This window comes from Ailuropoda melanoleuca, chromosome 13 (assembly GCF_002007445.2).
Source record: "Ailuropoda melanoleuca isolate Jingjing chromosome 13, ASM200744v2, whole genome shotgun sequence".
In the NCBI taxonomy this organism is placed as follows: Eukaryota; Metazoa; Chordata; class Mammalia; order Carnivora; family Ursidae; genus Ailuropoda; species Ailuropoda melanoleuca.
The window spans coordinates 9,295,575-9,318,228 of NC_048230.1; the positions used below are offsets into that span (position 1 = coordinate 9,295,575).

The window sequence follows — 22,654 nt, forward strand, 5'->3', positions numbered from 1 at the left end:
GTTACATATTCACAGCTGAAGGCAACCCGAGGATGGGAAGAAGTAGGGTTTTGAATGAGACAAATTCGAGTTTGGATTCTGGGGCTGCCACTTACTAGCCCTATGTCCTCAGCCTTGCTGGACGCCCATAGTCTGTAAAATGGAATGCTTCCCCATGCCACAAGGCTGTCCTAGGATCTAAATGAGATGTGTACAAAGGGCCTAAGCACATGAAAGCCTTGATAAACTTGCCTTCTGGACTATGGCAGACACTAGCGTTTGCTCACTTGACGTCCAATTCCTCCACACAACTCCCCCCTTTCTAGTAGCAACCCCATTTCCTTCCGATGGCCATAGCACATGCTTAAGGAAAGCCTGTCTCCAGCCCCAGCTCCAGGGCTATTTTCTGGTTGATCTGAGCCGATCACAGACCAATTTCCCTTGCCATGATTTAGATGTGGGTTCAGGAAGCAATCCTGCACTAAAAGGATCTGAGATAATTCTGCTTTGGTTGGAAGTTGAGTTTTAACTTAAAAGGACACAAGGACCACATTCGTGCCTGTAGATATTGTCATGTCTGGATTGATGCTCAGAATGGCTATACCCAGGCCTTAATGAGGAGAATGAGCTTGAAGACAAAACCAACACAAAAGGAGAGCAGGGCAGAAAGAGAAAAAGGGCCTTATACCCCTTGACATTGAGCCACTGAATGAGCCGACCTTGGACTTCATGTAACTGGAGATAACGTCCTTATTGTCAAGATTCTTTAAGCCAGGTTTTGTTACTTGCAGCGGAGAGTAGCCTCAATGATACATGGACCTTTAGCCCGAGAGTCTTTGAGAGTTCAGGTGCCTGACTTAAAGTCAAGTGCTAGCTCAAGAGGGACCCAATATTAATTTTATCTAATCTCAAACCTGGGACATACAAGAGTCCTCTGTAGAAAGATACATAAAAAGATACTTTGGGGACTTAATGACTATTTAGATCAGGACAAAAACATTCCTGCGTTCCTCCTTTGCCATCTTAAATGCACAAAAGCCCACCCACTCATATATTTAACCATGACTGAGCTCCCAGACTATGAAAGAGCAAAAGAAAAGAAAACTTGAAATGGGACCTCTTAAAATGGATCTTGAGCTCGGGGCACCTGGGTGGCTCAGTCGGTTAAGTATTTGTCTTTGGCTCAGGTCATGATCCAGGGTCTTGGGATCGAGCCCCATGTAGGGCTCCCTGCTCGGTGGAGGGTGTGCTTCTCCCTCTCCCTCTGCCCCTCCTCCCCACTCGTGCTCTTTCTCAAATAAATAAAATCTTTTTTTTTTTTTGGTTTTATTTATTTGAGAGAGAGACAGCGAGAGAGGGAACACAAGCAGGGAGGAGCTGGAGAGGGAGAAGCAGGCTCCCCACGGAGCAGGGAGCCCGACATGGGGCTCCATCCCAGGACGCTGGGATCATGACCTGAGCCGAAAGCAGATGCTTAATGACTGAGCCACCCAGGCACCCCAATAAATAAAATCTTAAAAAAAAAATGGATCCTGAGCTCCTAGGCGACAAGTGCACAGGAAGATGAGTGGTAGAGAGGGGTTCCGATGTTTGTCTAGACCATACTTGATGCATAAAGAGGGAGGGTGTCAGGATGAATGTGCACCAGACACAGAGGCAGACACATAAGCAAAGGCAGCAAGAGGCACTTGGGCAGGACAGCCAGCCTGGCTCAAGGCTGCTCGGGGGAGCTGCTCGGTGCAGTGTGCCCCGATGGCGTGTGCGGGCGCAGCAGGCAGTGCGAGAGAAAGCTCTGGTCCTGCAGGAATGTCACAGGTGGTCTGGAGCAGCAGCGAACTGTCAGCGAGGCCACCTGGGTGATGGCCCTGGCACCCTGAGCTGGAGTTAGTGCCCGGTGGGAAGACAGCTGCGCAGATGGGAAACTAAAGGCAACATGGAGACCCAAAGAGTCCTGGCTTAGGAGTCAGGAGCCCTGGGTGCCAGCTGCTGTTCTGCCACAGGGACCGTCACTTCTCCTCTTTGGGCCTCAGTTTCCCTGGGGCATATGATCTTTACAGCCTCTCAAACCCCATTATTCCGGGGTCCTGACTCACCACATACAGGGAACAGGGCAGATCTGCCCAGGGCAGCAGTGGCAACCAGGTTCCCCCTCGAATGCCCACTCCCACTAGTAGGTCGTGCCTATCTGGAGCGCCGTGCGGAGAAAAACTGCAAAACACTCCCAAGTTCCACAAAAAAAGAATGCTTGGGAGACTAGGGAGACCCCTGGGGGGGGGTTGCTCAAAATGCCCAAATGCTAGGAGTGGCAGGGATTTGCCATCCCTCGCTTAACGTACCGTTTCCTACGGCGGTTGCGGAAATATGCCAACCCCTGGGGTCCTCTCTGCCGGCAACGGGGCCGGGCTTCCCCCAGTCTTAGGCTCCCCAACCCTGTCCTCACGCAGGCGGATACCCTGGAGCCGGTCTGCTGCTTGTTCCCGACCCTCCACGCTTCCTGCTTCTGTCTCTGCTATGTTCATCATCTTAATGTCCTATCTTCCCCCCTGGAACTCTGACCCCTCCTTTTCCTGCAGCCAAGACACAACTAATTAATCGCGACAGGCTCTCTAACCAAGAAAGGCGACCTTCCTTTAAAAAATGTGGTCATTAAACAATTCTGATCATTTCTCTACTTCGCCTTTTATTATTCCTTCCCTTGGTATCCTCACCCCCCACTCCCCCCCCCCAGCCAGGGCTACAGCTCTCAGATGGATGGCCCCAGTGCCGCTGACAGACAGGGGGCTGTTGCATACACTAGGGTACCAGGCTGCAGTACAGCTGCAGGAAGAAAAGGGTAATTATATTGCAGCTCGGAGCCACCGGCAATGAATTTCTGCATAAAGGACTAGATTTGCCATGTATTATTTACGCCAGCATCAATTTTCCCAGCTGGCTCTATTTACTGTGCAAATTCTCTCCTGTCTGTTTATGGGCAAGGCCATGGCTCAGCACCTCTGGCTACTCTATACCGTGGAGGGGCCTTACAGGGCACCATGCATAATAAACACGTAGATGGATTCACTGTGGCCACATTCTCCCTTCCTGTTAAATTATATCCCTGGGACTGCAGCGAGTTCACAGTCTCACCTAGTCATGATGATGCATGCAGGTGTGTGAAACCAAATCAGCAAGAGGAAAAAAAGGAAGAACCATTCTCTGGAACCTCACAGAGGGAAACTGAAAAACAGCGTTCTGCGGGGGGGGGGGTGGGGGGGGGGGGGAGAGGAATTAGGTGGCTCTGGGGCTCAGGGTATTTCCTGTTTGCATTTTTTAAGAGCATGACATAGATAAAGAAGGGCTTTGCATTTGCAAGATCACTTCCACCCAGTAGCTCAAAGACAAAGCTAGGGGAAAGGGAGCTCCAACTTACAGATGGAAAAACAGAGGCAAAATGAAAAAGGGAAAGAGAAGCAGAGGCTTTGGGGCTCAGTCACTGCGTGAGGATGGAGCACAGGCACGATGCTGACACACACGGTTCTGTCCAGTCACTAGCAGGCTTCTTCATGAGGCTGGAGGCCAGGGTGAACTCGGCTCCCATGGAAACATACATGATATAAAAAAGGAAGAAAACTTGGCCCCGTGTGAGTTTCTGGGTCCTTCCACCACAGCGTCCTCTCTCGCCTGTAGCTCTGTTTTCACAGAAAGAGAAGCGGAGGAAACAGAGATGTCTCTTCTGCCCAGCCCAAGAGCTTCTACTGCGGCCCCAAGTGCCGGGTGGCAGTGAACAGCAGCGGCTAGTGTGCACAGAGCCGGGGTGCCTGATGCCCCCCAATCAACAGCACAGTCATATCTGATCTCCCTGGGACGCTGGGCTCTGCTCTGGAGGCCCCCAGGTCCCAATGTCTACCATCTCCTGGAAACCTGTTGGCTGGAAGACAGGAGGTAAGGGTAAGTTTTTGAGTTAAGCAACTCAAGGGGGCCGCCTCTTTGGTTGCCGGGTCTCAGCGTCCAAGAATTCCTCTCTGAGACACCTGGGCGCACAAACACCCTCAAGGGCCCAGATTCCTGGCTCTCCCCTGTGGCCGGCTCACCAGACGCGGAGATTTGGTCAGACATGCCCTGCGCCGACTGCCCGACGCTCCCGCTCCTTTGTCAACGTCCAGGAGAATCCGGGTGCTGGGTACAAAGCTCCAGGAGCGTCCGAGGGCAGGTTTGAGGTCCCCACTGTCCCTGTCTCGGGTCACGTGGTTGGTTACCTGAGGCAGAAAGAATCAAAGACTTCCAGATCGATAATGCTGGTGTAGAGGATATCTGTTCCTCCTGCTTCATTCTACAAGTAGGAAAACGGAGGCCCAGCACAGAGAAAGGACTTCCCCAAGGCTCCCTGAGTTATTGACATCGGGTCTGGAACTAGAACCCTGGGTCCTCACTTGTGCTCAACTCTTCCCACAAAATCACCATGCCTCAGGCTTGACTCTGGCAGAAGGTCATGGGGCATGGGTCTGGGAATAAGCGGCGTTGTCTTCACTTTGCTGGAGGGAGGCCAGTGGTGGGCTTGCGCCTCGTACACCCCCACCCCAGCAGACAGGCATTCTGTGACCACATCCGCCCAGCCCTCCGTAGCAGGGGGTACACCTGTGTGTAGGGGGTCGTGGGAGCTTCGAAAGGGAGGTCGTATTCTGGTCAGTCAGTTCTCCTCTGCCCAGGATAGTCACAGGTAGACAACCCAAGCCTCACGATGTCCTCTTAATCGGGGTCTCCCCACCAGCCCCCCAACTAGGGGCAGGGGGCTGCAGCGTGTTCATCACTGAGTCCCCACTGCCCAAGCCAGGGCCACCAGCAGGTGACCATGTACGTCCTGCAGTCAGGACAGGGAGGCCCTGGGACTCAAGAACAAAAGAACACTGCTGTACAAGCAAAGAATTCTGGATTGGCAACCCCGGGAAAACCCTTTCCACAATCTGAAGGTACTCTTGGTGTCAGACCAACAGCAGAACTTCCTGGAGCTCTGGCCTGAGATCCTCATGACTGGGGGGGCAGCCTCCGTGAAGCAACACCATTCAAGTGCCCATAACAAAGATATTGCGTTAGGGGTATTTGACGGATCCCTCCTGCCCAGCCTCGGTGCTGAAGTGTGCGGAAGCATTGCAGCTGCCTGTGGTGTCACAAGAGTGGGTGATCCAGTGCCTCATTGTGGGGGAGAGAATTGGATTCAAGCAGCATCCAAAATACAAACATGATTATGTTTCTCACTAAGGATACTCGGTCTTACTGATTTTATTCCCTGCGGTTGTAGAGATTGTGTTTTAACCAGATTTTAAATGTGTCTTGTGTGTAACTGGATTCCTTGCATGGACCTTGTATATAGTTTTATTTCCTGGACTTTATGATAAAATAAATGGTGGGTGTATGAATTAGTACAACCTTCCTGGAAATTTGGCGATAAATCGACACATTTAACAATGTATGTATTTCTGGGGCACCTGGGTGGCTCAGGTGGTTAAGCATCTGTCTTCAGCTCAGACCACGATCCCAGGGTCCTGGGATCAAGCCTGTCATCGGGCTCCCTGCACAGTGGAGAGCCTGCTTCTCCCTCTCCCTCTGCCCACCCTCACCCCCCCACCCCGGCTTGTGCTCTCTCTCTGATTCTCTTTCTCTCTCTCTCAAATAAATGAGAAAATCTTATAAAAAATAAAATGAATTAAATTTTAAAAAATGTGTGTATCCTTGACTCTGTAATTATAATTTTAGGAATTTGAGGAAATAATATGAAATGTGCAAAGAAATTTAGGTATCAGGGTGTTCACTGGGGTTTTACTTAAAGATTTATTTATTTATTTATTTATTTATTTATTTATTTATTTGAGAGAGAGAGAGAGAGAGAGTGCGCGAGAACGTGAGCAGGGGGGAGGAGTAGAGGGAGAATCTAAAGCAGACCCCCTGCAGAGCACGGAGCCTGATGTGGGGCTCAATCTCACGACCCTGAGATCATGACCTGAGCCAAAATCAAGACTCCAACACTTGACTAACTGAGCCACCAGGCACCCAGAGTTTTACTTAAAATAAAGGAAAATCAGGGGTGCCTGGGTGGCTCAGTCAGTTAAGTGTCTGCCTTCAGCTCAGGTCCTGATCCCAGGGTCCTGGGATCAAGCCCTGCATCCAGCTCCCTGCTCAACAGAGAGACTGCTTCTCCCTCTCCCTCGACTGCTCCCCCTGCTTGTGCTCTCTCTCTCTGTGTCAAATAAAGACATACAATCTTAAAGAAAAAAATTATAGAATACTTTTTAAAAAATTAAAAAGAAAATAAAAGAGGAAAACCAGTAATGACCTACAAGCCCCAAATCAGGAAAGAGATCATTACAGGATACCAGGTAAACTATTCCCAACAGGCCAAATGTGGCCCCAAAATTATTTCTGAAAGTCAAGTTTGGCTGGAACATAGCCATGCCCTCTGTTTAGGGACTGTGTGTGGTTGCTCTCACGTAATCTAGGCAGAGCTGAGTAGCTGTGACAGAAACCATATGGCTGTAAAACCTTGACTGTTTACTATCTGGCCCTTTACAGAAAAGTTTGCTGAGCCCTGTAATACAGGTATTAAATAAAATATGTAACTGCTAAAAATGGCATTCTTAAGGCATCTATTTAAAGACATGGGAAATGGAATGAGATGAATTTTTTTTTAAACAAGGTTACAGTTTAACTGGAAAGCTGGTTAGAAGTATACGCATATATGCAGAGAAAAAAGATCCTATGGAGATAGATAAAAATATTAATACGTTTTCTGTGGATGTGGAGATTTACTACAAATTTGACTCCTATATTTAACTATTTTTTATCCTTTTTGGGGTGACCGAAATATTCTGGATCTTGATTGTGCCTTGTAACAAGAGTGGATACGTTACTATCCGTTAGCCAAAGTTCAAATGAGGAGAGTGTTACTGCATGTGAATTATTCCTCAATAAACCTGTCTTAAAGTAAAAAGAAAACCAAAGTAAAAAGAAAACCAAGACTGTCCCTGACCCCTTGGCTCTTTATGTCCAGTCCCATCACAGTCCAGGGCTCTAGATGGCCCAGGGAAGTTGGGCTAAGATCCTTTCCTAAAGGGCCATGTTGGGGGTTAGGTTGCCACTTAAGGAAAGTGAACAGCTGGAACTAGAAATCGAATTCATCCCGCCCTGGCAAAGCCCAGACAGCAGAGGTAAGAACAGCAGGCCAGCCAAGCCCACTTCCTCACCACCACCGCCACGCCGAGGTCCCGGGCCAGGGTCTTCAGCTCTCGAGCCAGCTGCATCATCAAGGCCAAGCCTGGAGGAGGAGAAGCAGAGGGCGAGGGCAGCAGGGCACCTGGCACTGGGCTGACCAGGGACTGGATTTCAGAGCTGGGAGGCAGGATCACATCCCGGACCCTGGGCTCTGCCGCACCTCTTACCTTCCCTCTGCTGACCTCCCAGAAGTGGGGAGACCACTGCAGTGACCGAGTCCACAACCACCGCCTTTGTAGCCGCCGAGCCACTACTCACCTGGGGAGAAGCAGATGCCATAAACCAGTTGGCCTCTAGGGGGCGTCCACTATAGGGCAATACTGCTCCTTCATCAGAAACCGGTAAGAAATAAGTTCTCCAACCCCAAATACAGCCGTGCAGGCATCACGGAATTTCAGTAAAGTCTTTTTTCCCCACCTCCGTTTGTAGTATAATAGATTTTACGGAAGACTTGGGTGGAGAGAGGGGGTTTAAATCACGGGACATCACAGATAACCCAAAATAATTAAATTTGAGAAATCCCTGTTCCAAGTTCTGTGGCCCCAGTCACGAATTTTCTTTCTTTCTTTTCCTTGTCTAAGTTATTTTTAGGTAAGTTATTTTAAGGTAATCTCTACACCCTGTTTGGGGCCTGAACTCACAACCTTGAGATCAAGAGTCGCATGCTACACCCACGGAGCCAAGCCAAGCCCCCAGTCCTGAATTTATTTATTATTATTATTTTTAAAGATTTTATTTATTTATTTGACAGAGATAGAGACAGCCAGCGAGAGAGGGAACACAAGCAGGGGGAGTGGGAGAGGAAGAAGCAGGCTCAGAGTGGAGGAGCCTGATGTGGGGCTCGATCCCATAACGCCGGGATCACGCCCTGAGCCGAAGGCAGACGCTTAACCGCTATGCCACCCAGGCGCCCCCTGAATTTATTTTTAAGATTTTTTTTTCCCTAAAGATTTTATGTATTTGAGAGAGAGAGAAGGAGAATGTGCACACACATAGGGGAAGGAGAAGGAGAGAGGGAGAAGGAAAAGCAGACTCCACACTGAACGCAGAGCCCAACGCAGGGCCCTATCCCAGGACCCTGAGATCACAACCTGAGCCAAAATCAAGAGCTGGATGTTCAACCGACTGAGCCATCCAGGGGCCCTGAGATTTTTTTTTTTTTAAGTAGGCTCCACACCTAGAGTGGAGCCCAACTCGGGGCTTGAACTCAGGACCCTGAGATAAAGACCTGAGCTGAGATCAAGAGTGGGATGCCTGGGGTGCTTGAGTAGCTCAGTTGGTTAAGCAGTTGGCTCTTGATTTCGGCTCAGGTCATGATCTTGGGGTCCTGGGATCTAGCCCCATATTGGACTCCCTACTCAGCAGAGATGCTCCAGGATTCTCTTTCTCTCTCCCTCTGCCCTTCCCCCAACTCGTTCTCTCTCTCAAATAAACAAATCTTAAAAAAAAAAAAAAAAAAAGAGTGGGATGCTTAACTGACTGAGCCACCCAGGCACCCTCAGTCCTGAATTTGCTTAGCGGCCATCATTCTTCTTATGGCCAGCCTCCCCCACCTCCATCTTGCCAGGCTCCTCTTCTCCCTCTTCTGCTTACTCCCCAAATCCCTAACTTCCTTTTTTTTTTTTTTTAAGATTTTATTTATTTATTTGACAGAGAGATAGAGAGAGCCAGAGAGCACAAGTGGAGTGAATGGCATAGGGAGAGGGAGAAGCAGGCTCCCCACCGAGCAGGGAGCCCTATGCAGGGCTCGATCCCAGGCCCTTGGGATTGCGACCTGAGCGGAAGGCAGACCCTCAACCGACTGAGCCACCCAGGTGCCCCCAAATTCCTAACTTCCTGTGCTGAAGGGGTTAGCCGTCTCTTTACTTCAGTCTCCTTCTAGGGCCTCATCTTCTGTGTCTTAAAGCAGTTCCAAATACAGACTATCCAGACAGCCATCTGTTAAAACCATAATCTTTTGTCTCCACACACGTATTAGCATCGTCCTAGTTTCTTGGACCTAATCTCCCTTACTCTTTATATCCAAGTCATTTGCTGATTCTGTTTCCACAACTTTCTTTCTTACTTCACGCTGGCCAAATCTTGGACATTCAGCATTATCTGGTCTTTTGCATGTCTTCCTTCCTTGTCCAGTTACTGACTCTCAGCCATCCACTTGTCTCAGAGAGGATGGCAGAAAAGAAGAGAAGCTAAAACTGAAATCAGCTTAACTCTTCCTCACTCTGGCAGAGGTTAAAATCTCTGGCTAAAACACGGACAGCTGGCCTTTCACTGCTGGTACCTATGGAGCGATCAGGTCATCGTGGCACACAGACCCTAAAGTGGCCCCTTGACCTCTACCCCCAGGTATTCAAGCCCTTGTGTAATCCCCTCCCCCAACTGTGGGTGAGTCCTGTGGCTGGCTTCTGACTAATACGGTGTCAAAGGTGTTGGAATGCCACTCCCTTGAAGAGGCTATGCTATACGGCAAAGGTAATGGTACGTCACTCCCAAGATTACATTGTTATATGAAACTGCATGTTGCATTTTGCTCTCTCTCTCTCTTTTTAATTTAACTTATTTATTTGAAAGAGAAAGACAGTGAGAGCATGAGTGAGGGGAGAGGGAGAAACAGACTCCCCACTGAGCACAGAGCCCAATGAGGGGTTTGATCCCCAGACCCTGAGATCATGACCAGAGTTGAAGGCAGAGGCTTAACCGACTGGGCCACCCAGGCACCCCTTGCTCTCATTCCTGTGCTGTTTCAATGAAGCAAGTGGTGGTGCTGTGAACTGCCTATGGAAAGGGCCACAGGGCAGAGAACAGTGGGAGCATGGACAACTGCCAGCCAGACACTGAACCCCCTGGGAAATGAATCCTGGTGACAACCTGAGTGAACTTGTATGCAGAATCTGCCCCGGTTGAACCTCCAGAAAGAACACAGTCCAGCTGCCAGCCTGATTACTGACTACTGAGCTCCTAGGCAGAAACCCCAGCTAAGCCCTGCCCAGACCCTGACCCATGGAAACTGTGAGTAGTAAACGTGTTGTTTTAAGTCATGCCGCTTGTGGTAACTTGTTATGTCATAATAGAATATATACTATCATAATGGTCTTCCAATAAAAAAAACACAAGTCATTTGACCTGGGAGTTGAGAGATTTAGTTCTTATCCTAATTATGCAGGGACTTTGAGCAACCTACTGAATTTCTCTGGTCCTCCCTCTCCTCATCATAGAAATGAGAGGGTTGGATTAGATCAGGGCTACTTGACTTCATGTCTCAACACACATGGGTCATAACCAGCTATGGCTCCTACAGCAAGTCTCTGTTCAACTATTAAGTGTTCTAAAGTTTGTAAAAATCATTTACTCTACATACAATCTTGGGTATGCCCACAGGAACATGTTACACTTTGGGGTCAGAGAAAGTTTAACATGAATTGAGCTATTCTAAGATGTCTTTCCAAATCTAATAGCCTGTAAATCAGTACACCAAATCCTGTCTAAACACCAGCAGGTGTAATGGGGTACCAACCCCAATGCCACTCTAAACCCCTCTCCCTTGCTAACGGGATTCTGGGTGTGTTCAGGTAGTGGGCAGAAGTCTGACATCATGGAAGGTGGGCCAACCCCTAGTCTAAGAGACACAGAAAGCTCCATTTTGGCCAACTGGATGTAAGGTGAAGTCTACTTGTGGGTTCTGGAGAAAGATTTTTCTCGGGGCGCTTGGGTGACTTCTTCGTTAAGCATGTGCCTTCTGCTTGGGTCATGATCCCGGGGTCCTGGACTCCCTGCTCAGCGGGAAGTCTGCTTCTCCCTCTTCCACTCCCCCTGCTTGTGTTCCCTCTCTGTCAAATACACAAATAAAATCTTGAAAGAAGAAAAGAAAAGAAAAAAAAGAAAAGAAAAGAAAAAGAAAAGAAAGATTTTTCTTTCCTGATAAAAGGGAAGAAGTGCAGAAAAGGCGTCATCTATTATTACTGCCCTGAATAGGGGTATTGATGTGTGAAGACATGATGCATAGAGCTATAGCAGCCACTTTGCCGTTGTGAGGGGGAAGAACAAGAGAATCGGACACACCAAACCTAGAGCCCTGATGCCATGGACCTGCCAACCTCCAGACTCATGAGAGATAATTAAATGTCCTCAAGGTTCAAGTGCTTGTCACACAGACTCTATTACTTGCAGCTGAAAGTAGTCCTCAGTGATCCAAGGGGGGATGAATGCAGAAATGAATACGACGTGATCCATGTACTCAAGGGTCTTACTGTTTAGTGGGGAAGATGGGCAGATAGACAATGAGGCACTAAGGAATGAATTAAGCACGAGGGAATCTCGTCCTAGAAGTGGCAGCATGGCTGGAGTCACCAGATGGCACATCTGCATTTCCCAACAGTCTGTCCTAGGACACCTGCCCACATGCAGACAGCCCTGGCAAGCCAGGTGAAGCAGGGAGGGGTAGAACACCGGGCTTACCTGCTGGGACACAGTGCCTCGGAAGTCCTGTAGCACGTCCAACATCTGGAAGATGTCAAACGCACGTACCACCTGGATCCTCTGGAGAGCTCCTGCCTAAAGGGGTAGGAAGGAGGAGGGGCTTTGGATAAGAGGGAGCAGGGGCTCAAGCAAGAGAAAGAGGGATTTTAAAGCTGAGCAGAGACACCTAGACATAAGGACTCCGGTCCAAGCTGGCAAATGGGCTCTGTCTCCTGGGCCAGTTCTCACAGCGGTGGCTGCCTGAGTGCCGAGTGGCAAAGCCAAGTCACAGCCCAGTGGGAAAGTACGGCAGGTCTGATTAGGAATGTCTGCCATGGCAAGAAATGGGAAGGAAACACAGGCGCTGCGTGTCTGCCAGCCCTGAGTGAGGGTGTGCAAGGAGCTGGGTCACCTGGAAGATCGGTGTGGGTAGCACCCAAGCTGGGATGATGTCGTAACAGAGGATGCTTGAAGAACACAGGAAGAATTGATAGAACAGCATATTTCAAAGCCAGAAATGACTGGTCATCCAAATGGCCAAAATTCTTGCGATGTAAGAGATAATGGGATCTTTCTGTGTCAGAACCTCAAAGGAACTCGACCTTCCTGCCCCCTACCTGCTCCTCCTCAGCCGGGGTTTTGGCCTGAAGTAGCTGGAGGATGCGGGAGGCTGTCAGTCCTCCGTTGGAATCAATGTACACAACGTTCTGCTGCAAGCCATAGGCCACGTTTGCAGCCACACAAAGACATACCTGAAGAGACAAGGCACTGGAAGAACTTGAGCCCCCAAAGAGGGCCCAGAATGGGAGCCCCCCACCAAATCCTGTCCAGATCCCAGTGACACGAATGGGCCATATTCAAGCCCGACTCCTCACCACCCATCTTCTCTCTGAATCACACGTACATTGGCAGAAGTTCCCCCAGGGATCCGGAGCTATGCACCCACCTTCCCCCCTTCCCCTCCACCCCACGTCCTCCTGGTTGCTGGCCGCCCACGTACCTGGGTTTTGCCACTACCTGGACCTCCTACGATCTCCGTCACTTCTCCAGTGTAGAGACCAGCATCAAGCAGTTTGTCTAGGCTGATGAAAGGGGAAGAACGAGAATAACTCAGCGGACTGGAGGGAACAGAGGGGAGTAGGAACCAAGAAGAAAGGCAAGACATTCCTTCCCAGCACTGGTTCTGTCCAGAGATGATCTGAACATCTCTAGGGAAAGAGGGCATGGCTACAAGCTCCTCGTTGGGCCCCTCCTCATCCGTTCACTCTCAGCCTGAAGATCACTCTGCTGTCCATAGAGGTCTTTGCCACCCCAGCAAAGGGTCCTCCTTGCATTCTCGACCTTAATCCCTTACGGGTTTCCTTGATAGCATTTTCCATAATTTGTCATTTTTAAACTTTGAAATAATTATAGATTCATAGGAAGTTGCCAAAAAAAAAAAAAAGATTGTACAGGGAGGTCCTGTGTACCCTTCCTCTCACTTCCCCTCACGGTGGCCTCTCACACTGTAAGATGTACTGTACTGCCGAATGACATCGCAAGCCAAACTCAGGGTAATCTACAGAGCTTATCCAGATTTCCCATGTTCCGTGTGTGTGTGTGTGTGTGTTTGTACAGTTCTATGCAATCTTATCACACGTGTAGGTTTATGCAACCACAAGCCAGATATAGAATATTTCCATCACTACAAGTCTCCCTCGTGCCACCCTGTTACAGCCACAGCCCTCCATTCCATCCCGAATCCCGGCAACCACCAATCTGTTCTCCATCTCTGTTAGGATGTTATTTCAAGAATGTTACGCACAAAGAATCGCACTGTTTGGAGCCGTAGTGGCTGGCTGCTTTCGCTCAGCATCATTCCCTTGAGACCTGTCCAAGCTGGTGTAGCCACATCTGCTCCTTATTGAGCTGAGAAGTAGCCCACGGTATGGATGCACCAGTCTGTTTAACATTCACCACTGAAGACTGTTTCAGCTCTTTCCACGTTGGGGCAATTGTGAATCAAACGGCTATGATCATTTGTGTACACGTTTTTGTGTAAATCTAAGTTTTTATTTCTCTGGAAGAAATGCCTAAGAATACAACTGCCATGGGGCACCTGGCTGGCTCAGTTGGTGGAACATGGGACTCTCCATCTCAGGGTTGGAAGTTCGAGCCCCACGTTGGGTGTAGAGATTACTTAACAATAAAGTATTCAAGGGGCCCCTAGGTGGCTCAGTCGATTAAGTGTCCAACTCTTGATTTTGGCTCAGGTCATGATCTCAGGATTGTGAGACTGAGCCTGGCATAGGGCTCCGTGTTGGGTATGGAGTCTGCCTAAGATTCTCTCCCTTTGCCCCCCTCCCCCAACTCTAAAAATTAAAAAAAAAAAATAAAAAAGTAAAAAACACTACTGTTGGGTTGTATGGTAAGCACATGTTAATTTTCGTTTCTTTTTTTTTAATTTAAATTCAATTAATTAACATATAATGTAATATTTGTCTCAGGGGTACAGGTCTGTGTTTCATCAGTTGTATATAACACCCAGTGCTCATTACAACACATACCCTCCCCAATGTCCATCACCCAGTTAACCCCTCCCCCTCGCCCCTCCCCTCCAGCAACCCTCAGTTTGCTTCCTATGATTAAGAGTCTCTAATGGTTTGTCTCCCTCTCAGATTTTATCTTAGTTTTCCCTCTCTTCCCCTATGATCCTCTGCCTTGTTTCTTAAATTCCACATGTCAGTGAGATCATATAATTGTCTTTCTCTGATTGACTTATTCTGCTTAGCATAATACCCTCTAGTTCCATCCATGTCATTGCAAATGGCAAGTTTTTTTTTTTTTTTACAGCTGCAGTACATGTTAATTTTATAAGAAACTATAAACGACTTTGCTGAGTGGCTATGCCATGTTACTACCCTATTAGCAACGTATGAGTAATCCACTTTCCCGACATCCTTACCACCATCTGGTCTTGTCACCATTTTTTGGTGTGGCCATTCTGGTAGATATGGTAGGTATGTAGTAATATATCTCACTGTGTTTGTTTGTTTGTTTGTTTTTTAAGATTTTATTTTTTAAGTAATCTCTATACCCAATGTGGGGCTCGAATTTACAACCCTGAGATCAAGAGTTGCACATTCAACCCACTGAGCCAGTAGGTGCCCCTCACTGTGTGTGTGTGTTTTAAGATTTTATTTATTTATTTTAGAGAGAGCACGTGCGCACATGCAAGCAGGGGAGGGAGAGGGACAAGCAGACATGGGGCTTGATCCCACAACCCTGAGATCATGACCCGAGCTGAAATCAAGAGTCAGAAGCTCAACTGACTGAGCCACCCAGGTGCCCCTCACTGTGGTTTTAATTTGCATTTCCCTAAGAACACACGATGTTTGACATCCTTTCGTGTGATCATTTGCCACTTAAACATCCTCCTCGGTAAAATATCTGTTCATGTCTTTTGCCCATTTGCTAACTAGGTTGTTTCACTGTTGGGAGTTTTAAGAACTATTATTATTATTTTTTTAAGATGTGTGCTTGTGCTCTCTCTCTCTGTCAAATATATAAATAAAATCTTTTAAAAAATTACTTATTTATTTCAGAGAGAGACAGAGAGAGCACGAGCAGGGGGAGGGGCTGAGGGAGAGGGAGAAGCAGACTCCCCACCGAGCAGGGAGCCCGACTCTCGGGGCTCCATCCCAGGACCCCGGGATGACGACCTGAGCCGGAGTCAGAGGCTTAACCCACTGAGCCACCAAAACGCCCCTTAAGAATTCTTTATATATTCTAGATGGAAGTCCTTTCTTGAATATGTGGCTTGCAAATATTTTCCCCACTCTACAGCTTGTCTTTTTCTCCTTTTGCAGAGCAAAAGTTTTAATTCTGAATTCATTATTTAATTTTATTTTTTTGATTAAAAATTTTATCTTTCTTTTATTGATCACACTCTTGGTGTCAACTCTAAGAATCCTTCGCCTAGCCCTAGTTCTCGAAGATTTTCTCCTCCGTTTTGTTCTAAAAGCTTGACAGTGTTAGGACGTCTGCCTGGCTCAGCTGGAAGAGCATGCCACACGATCTAAGGGTTGAGTTTGAGCCCCCCATTAGGTGTAGAGATTATGTAAGATACTAAAAAAAAAAAAATTTAGTTGGAAATATTTGTGGGTCTGTTGCTAGGTTCTCTATGCGACTCTACTGATCTGTTTCTCTCTCGCTTGGCAGACACCACACCTGTCTTGATTACTGCTTTATAATAAGCCTTAATGTTTGGCAGACTTATTCCTCCAACTTTATCCTTTTTCGAAAATGTTTTAGCAATTCAAGGTCATTGGCTTTTCCATGTAATTATTAGAATAAGCCTTATTTTCACCAAAAAAAAAAAAAAAATCTGCTGGGACTTTGGTAGGAACTGCATTGAGTTTATAGGGCAATTCGGGGAGAATTGACATCTTTACTAGGCTGAGTCTTTCAATCCATGAATACAGTGTGTCTCTCCATTTATTTGGGTCCTCTTTGATTTCTTTCATCAGCAAGTTTTAATTTCCAGCACACAGCTCCCGTACCTGCTCTGTTAGATTTAGACCTAACTATTTCATTTTCTTTGGAGCGACTGTAAATGGTATTACATTTTAATTTCCATTTCCACATGTTCGTTTTGAGTATATAGAAACGCAATTGATTTTTATGTGCTGATCTTATATCCTGCGGCCTTGCTGAATTCACTTAGTTCTGGGAGTTGGTGATTATTTTCTATGTGCTTGTTTTTGTCTCTCTTCCCCATTTGGCCCAAAGCACCCAGGGGCAAGGACATTGGCACAGTGCTGGAAACACAGGAGACACACAATAAATGTTCCCGGAGAAACAAGTGGTAAAACAGGAGCATTTAGTTCCTATGTTGTCACACTCTGGCTGTGGAAGTCTTCGGGTAAACTCAAGACATAGCCAATTCCGAATCCACGTTCTGTTCTTGAACTACCAGGAAACAGGTCACTAACCACACTGCACTCCCTGCCCAACCTGTGCGCCGAAGCCGCCCCTCCTAAACCACAGCCCGTACCGATGGCTCTGCGTCCGGACCTCACGCATCCCTTTTCCAGCCCTGCGAGCACCTTCCTGGGGTCCAGTACTCTGAAATGGTTCTCGAAGACCTCCCATGACCCTTCTGTGCATGCCAAGCAGCACCTTAGAAAAAACCCCATCGATTTCTATTCAGAGGACCCCATGATTATCAGCACAGGTCCCTGTCAGTCAAGACGCTGGTCACCACTCCAGCCCTGTGGCTTCTCCCATTGGGATCAGACAGCAAGTAGCTCCATCGCAGCGGAGGCTCTGCTGGTGTGGTCCCCAGACCAGGAGCAGCATCACTGGGAACTGGTGTGAAATGCAAATTCTCAGGCCCCCCCCCCACACACCTGCTGCAGCAGAAACTGGAGAATGAATGTATCTGAGTTTCCACAAGGGCCCTAGGTGATCTGGACATATGCTCACGTTTGGAAAACCACCAGGCTAGACTAGTGATTCTCAATCCTGCCTGCATATTAAAATTACCAGAGGGGTTTTGAAAAAGAGGCCTGTAATAGCAGTTCCCAAACTTGTCTGCACTTCGGAGTCACCTGGGGACTTCAAACACTACTGATGTCTACGTCCCAACCCCAGAGAACGTGATTTAATTGGTCTGCAGGAGGCATGCCCTTGGGGATGTTTAAAGATTCCCCAAGTGATTCTTTTTTTTTTTTAAGGTTTCATTTTATTTTATGATTTTATTTATTTATTTGAGAGAGATAGAGTGAGCAGGAGTTGGGGGGGGCAGACTTCCCACTGAGCAGGGAGCCCAACGCGGGACTCAATCCCAGGACCCTGGGAACATGACCTGAGCTGAGAGCAGACGTTTAATCAACTGAGGGACCCAGGCGCCCCTAAGATTTTATTTTTAAGTAATCTTTACACTCAGCATGGGGCTCGAACTCACAGCCCCAACATCAAGAGTCACACACTCCACCGACTGAGCCAGGCAGACACCCCTCCCCAAGTGATTCTATTGTGCAGACAAGTTTGGGACCCATTGGCCTAGAGCAATAAAGTCAGAATTTCCAAAGGTGGGACCCAGGCATAAATATTTCTTAACCTCCCAGATGATTCTTTTTTTTTTTTTTAAGATTTCGTTTACTTATTTCACACAGAGAGAGAGCACAAGCAGGCAGGCAGAGAGGCAGGCAGAGGGAGAAGGGCAAAGCAGGCTCCCCACTGAGCAAGGAGCCTGACATGGGGCTCAATCCCAGGACTCTGGGATCATGACCTGAGCCAAAGGCAGTCGCTTAACCAACTGAGCCACCCAGGCGCCCCTTCCCAGATGATTCTCATGTGTAGCCTGGCCTAACCCACTGGTGTTGACTCTCCAGACCAGAACTGACCTCATTCTTGGCTATGAGGATGCTGCAGAAGGAATTCCCAAATCCTCCTCTCAGCTGACTTCTCTCCTGTGTTCCCGGTATCACGTCTCCTACCGCCCAGGGGACCCTCCTACCAGTCACCTCTAACTCAGTGGAGAGAGACCCCCTGCCTGCCTTGTGCAGCAAAACCACACCTGGGTCTTACCACCTGTTTTGAACACAACTGATTTCTGGGACTTCTCCTTCACCTTTCCCTTGGAATTGGCTTTTAGTCTTTTTTTCAGCCATTCATTCCAACATGGCCTAAATACCCCGTATTTCCTGAAGGCCTTACTCTAAAATGAGGGAGATACAGGAGCGCCTGCGTGGCTCAGTCGGTCGAGCGTCTGCCTTCAACTCAGGTCATGATCCCAGGGTCCTGGGACCGAGTCCCAGTCGGGCTCCCTCCTCAGCGGGAAGCCTGCTTCTCCCTCTCCCTCTGCCTGCTGCTCCCCCTGCTTGTGCGCTCTCTGTGTCAAATAAATACATAAAATCTTTAAAAAAAAAAAAGTTTAAATAAGTAAATAAATAAAATGAGGGAGATACAGAGATGAACAAGATATAGCTCCGGCCTTCAGGGAACCACTTATCTGCCCCAGTGGACACGACCCCTTGCCGGGTACACTGAAGGTTCTATTGTCCTTGTGAAGACTCACGGTGCGCACCAGGCTCCGGATGGCCCACCCCAAAAAAGCTCATTTACTTTGGGTGAACGAAGCATTTCCCAAATGTCTGACTACGTAACTCCCCGCCTCCCGTTTTATAAGTTACATCCGCCCGAAGTGCACAGAACGCTGTGAGCAGGCCTAGAAACCTAGCGCCTCATGACTCTTCACACCTACATCCCACCGGCCAGCAAGGCCTGCTGCACCTCTGTTCGACACGTCTCCTGCTGTCACCTGCCCTGGACCGGACTCACGCACCCCACCACCCCCATCTCTCTCTTGGCCTCTCTCCCGCAAGCCTCCCTAGCCCTGTCCCCACCCAGTGACAGCTCCCTTTCGCATTAGGGCCTCCCACCTACAGGGAGGCAACAGGGCAGGCAAGTCAGAGTCAAGAGCACAACAGATATGACCTCAAGAGCCTGGTGTCCTACTTACTAGCCGAGCGAACTTAAGCCAGCACTTAACCTGAGCCCCCGTTTCCCCATCTCTTCAATGGCTGAGTTTTACCATAACGTGCTCATCAGTGGTGGTGGAGTAAAAAGGAAATCATGTGCTGCGAAGCGCAAGCTCAGTGCCGGGGTCTCGGCAGGCACCCAGAGAAGGCCTGCCTCCTCCACAGAGCTTTCTGGAACCACTCTGATCTCCCTTGCAACGACCCACTGCCGCCGCAATCCCGTCCATTCACCCCTGCTCCCTAAACGCTTCCCCTGTCTATGCTGGTTTCAATAAGCTCCTGAAACCCCAGGGCCAGATCTGCTTCCGGTTCATCAGTCCCTCCTTCTGCTGCCTCCACACGCTTCCACCTCTCTCCTGCTCACCTGCTCTCCTATCCACCCACTAGACCCCAGGCTCATGAAGCGCAGGAGCCATGACACGCTCCTACACCTATCATGTGCACATATCTGGCACCTAGTAGGCATACAGTCGGTGCTTAATGGATAACAGACTCAGACCCCCACCCGGGAGGAGCAAGCCCCATACTGTGTGAACCTTGCCAAGAGAACGTGTCAGGAAAACAGCGAGGGCCAAACCGATCCAGAGCCCTTGCTGGTGGCAGAGTTCCTCATCAAATTCCGCACACATGGGCTAGGAAAGAGGTCAGACTCCCTTGGCCAGAAACTGGCTGTTGTCTTCCAACGCTTTCCCTCTCCCAACAACACGGCAGAATGGAAGTCCTCCACAGAAGCTCTCCTGGCCCCTCTTGCTGCAGAGGATGGGGAACACACCCGGCTCTGATCAAGTACCCCAGGGCTGCTCCCAACACTCCTCGCCCCTCCACATCCTCTTGGGCTAAACTCAGGTTTGGTTAATAATCACTAACACGAAGGGTTACTGAAAAGACTATAAAATGTAATGTTAGTGGCCGGCGCCCAGGAGGCACTCGGTATCAGTCCTGCCACTTCTCTTGCCCTGTCCTTAAGTGAAGTGGGAAGCAGGGCCAGAGCAGAGTTGTTCTGATCTGTTGAATAATAATGAAATACTGACATCTTGTGTTGTAGGATAGTGGTTCTCCACCAGAAGCAATTTTGCCCCCCTTGGGGTCATTTGGAAACATCTGGAGACATTTTTTATTGTCACAATATGGGGAGAACGCAGGTACAATTGGTATCTAGTGAACACAGGCCAGGGAATGCTGCCAAAAATCCTATAATGCACAGGACAGACCCCTCACCCCCAACCAAGTAATTACAAATCCCAAAATGTTAGAAGTGTGAAGTCGAGAAACGCTGTTACAGGGTAAGAGAACTCAGAAGCCCTGACCAGCTGTCCATGTTGTCCCCATCACTGCTCGAAAAACGCTGCTCTCTCTAGATTCAGGCATAAGAGGCCACCTCCAGCCTCTCACCTTCCTCCCCAAGCCCACATACAAACCTTCCAATGCCAGTGGACAGGATGGCCGTGGAAGTCTTCAGTTCCTCGTACAGATCAGCGCCATTGCAGGGGAAGGCTGAGAACTGGGCCAGCAGCACCCTTCGCAGGGCAACCAGGGCCTGCGGAAGGGGCGGGGCAACTTCAACCCAAAGCAGCCCAGAGTACTCAGCAATGGCCAGCCAGAGGAGGGAGCATCCCGGGGTCTCAGAGGCTCCCCCCACCTTACTTACCAACCTCGGGGAACCTTTTGCCCCTTTGGCTCAGTGGTGAGCATTTAGACTCACCCAGGTTTGGAGCATGGAGATGGGCAGCTCACCTTGTAAGACAAGCCACATTTCTGGGCTACGTCCTCCAGGTCTGCGGAAACCAGGTCCACCACTGGAAACAAACCCCACGTGGTTGATCGGTAGGAAGGGAGGGCCCGGGCTTTCCCCACTGGGCTTTTCCTCTACCTAAAGTGGGGTGACGGTTATACCTCGGGGCGGGCAGTCTCAGGGGGCCTAGGTAAAAGCACAGAGCCGCAGGGCCTGGCGAGGCGCCCAGGGGTTCTGCCCTCCCCCGGGGGGAGGCGGGGGGGGTGCTCGGCGCCCTCCACTCCCGCCTTCCCGAGCTTCACACAGAGCTGGGTATAGAGACGGAGGGGACGGCCCCTCCCGGGTCCGTCGGTGCGGGGGGCGCCGAGTCCGCGCTGTGCCCAGCTGGGTGGCGCGCACGCGGTCACCTGTCTTGATCCCGCGGCTCCTCAGCTGCCCGACCGTGTCTTGGGTGAGGCCCGGGCACAGCCCGGCCCTGAGCACGCCCATGTTCCCGGGGGCGCCGGGCTCAGGGCCGCTCGTCCATCCGCGGGACTCTCTCCCCACGCCCAGCCGAGCCCCTTTCCGGAGGAGGGGCGGGCGGCGGCGCGGAGGAGGCGGCCCCCGCCCGGTCTCTGCGCCCCAACCCCGCCAGTCGATCCAAGCCGCGCTTCCGCCTTCCAGGAGCCAGGGACTGGCCTGCAGCGCCATCTGCTGGCCGCGCGGCGACTGGGCGGTTGGGGCGGAGCCCCGCCCCGCCCCGCCCCCGCGCCCTTCGGACGGGCGCCCCCAGCGCACTGCTCCCCCACCACGCCCCGCACCCGCGCCCGCATCTTCCTCTACCCGCCCCCCGGCCCGCGCGCGGAGACCTGCTGCGCGCCTCCCGGCGCCCGCTTCTGTTCTAAACGCTGGGCGGCGGAGTCAGCCAGACGGACCATTCCTGTGCTCAGGCACCTATCTGTTAGTGACGAGGACAGAGAAGAGGAATCAAAGACACCGGCTAATAACAGATTGGATGGCAGGTGCTAAGAAGCAGCAGAGCGCGGAGAGGGCATCTGCGTCTCTATTTTTGAAGGAAAAAACCCGTTATTTTTTGGATGAATAATAACAACAAAAACCCTGATGATCTGGAACATAAAAAAATACGATTTGGCATTTTTAAATGTCCTTTGCTTTGCTTCGTCCTCTGGAAGACGTAACACAACTTTGCAGGGTTACCTCCTCACAATCCAATGAGGCGGGTGCTGGTTTTGTCCCCATTTCACAGAGGCGGAAACTGAGGCTCGGCCCCGTGCAGTCACTTGTCAAAGGTTACACAACCTGGAGGTGCAGAGCCGGACTTTGAATGGACAAATCCGCATCTGAGTGCAAAGCCGGTGCTGTTTCAACAGCCTCTCTTCCTACTCCCGAAGCTGTGTGTGGGTTTTCCTATGGTAAGGTGGTTTCCTTGTGAACAGAAAAATGTCTGGCCCATATTTGTATTCCTCTGCGGCACCCAACATTGTCACTCAACACACGAAGACACTTGGGGTGAGGATGTGGCACATTTAAAGTTCTAGCAGTAAAACGTGGGTTTATGTGGGCTGTGAACCCCGTGAGCCTCTGGACTTCCCTGTGCCTATGGACATAGTGGGGGTTTGCTGCCTAGGATTTCTGGATATAGAGCCTCAGCGTCCTAGAGACGAAGTCCCCCACTCCCACAGACCCATGTTGGTCCCACTCGTCTCCCGGGGCCCCTGCC

At 49.8% G+C, this 22,654-nt stretch overlaps 1 protein-coding gene across 3 annotated transcripts; it reads right to left on the bottom strand.

The window, feature by feature from the left end:
- Positions 1-1,387: 1,387 nt before the first annotated feature.
- On the bottom strand, positions 1,388-21,601 carry RAD51D (RAD51 paralog D). 3 transcript variants are annotated; one of them, XM_034640458.1, is made up of 10 exons: positions 21,342-21,599; positions 20,937-20,998; positions 20,621-20,739; positions 12,677-12,758; positions 12,294-12,428; positions 11,677-11,772; positions 7,389-7,479; positions 7,194-7,264; positions 4,050-4,214; positions 1,388-3,886 (listed from the first exon to the last, which is right to left on the bottom strand). In XM_034640458.1, exons 1-10 carry the CDS (start codon positions 21,421-21,423, stop codon positions 3,803-3,805), a joined length of 987 nt encoding a protein of 328 aa, XP_034496349.1. In that variant the 5' UTR covers positions 21,424-21,599; the 3' UTR covers positions 1,388-3,802. The 3 variants fall into 3 exon arrangements, with proteins under 3 accessions (XP_034496349.1, XP_034496350.1, XP_034496351.1); XM_034640459.1 differs by lacking the exon at positions 12,294-12,428 and having other exon boundaries at positions 21,342-21,601; XM_034640460.1 differs by lacking the exons at positions 7,194-7,264; positions 7,389-7,479 and having other exon boundaries at positions 21,342-21,600.
- Positions 21,602-22,654: the final 1,053 nt, after the last annotated feature.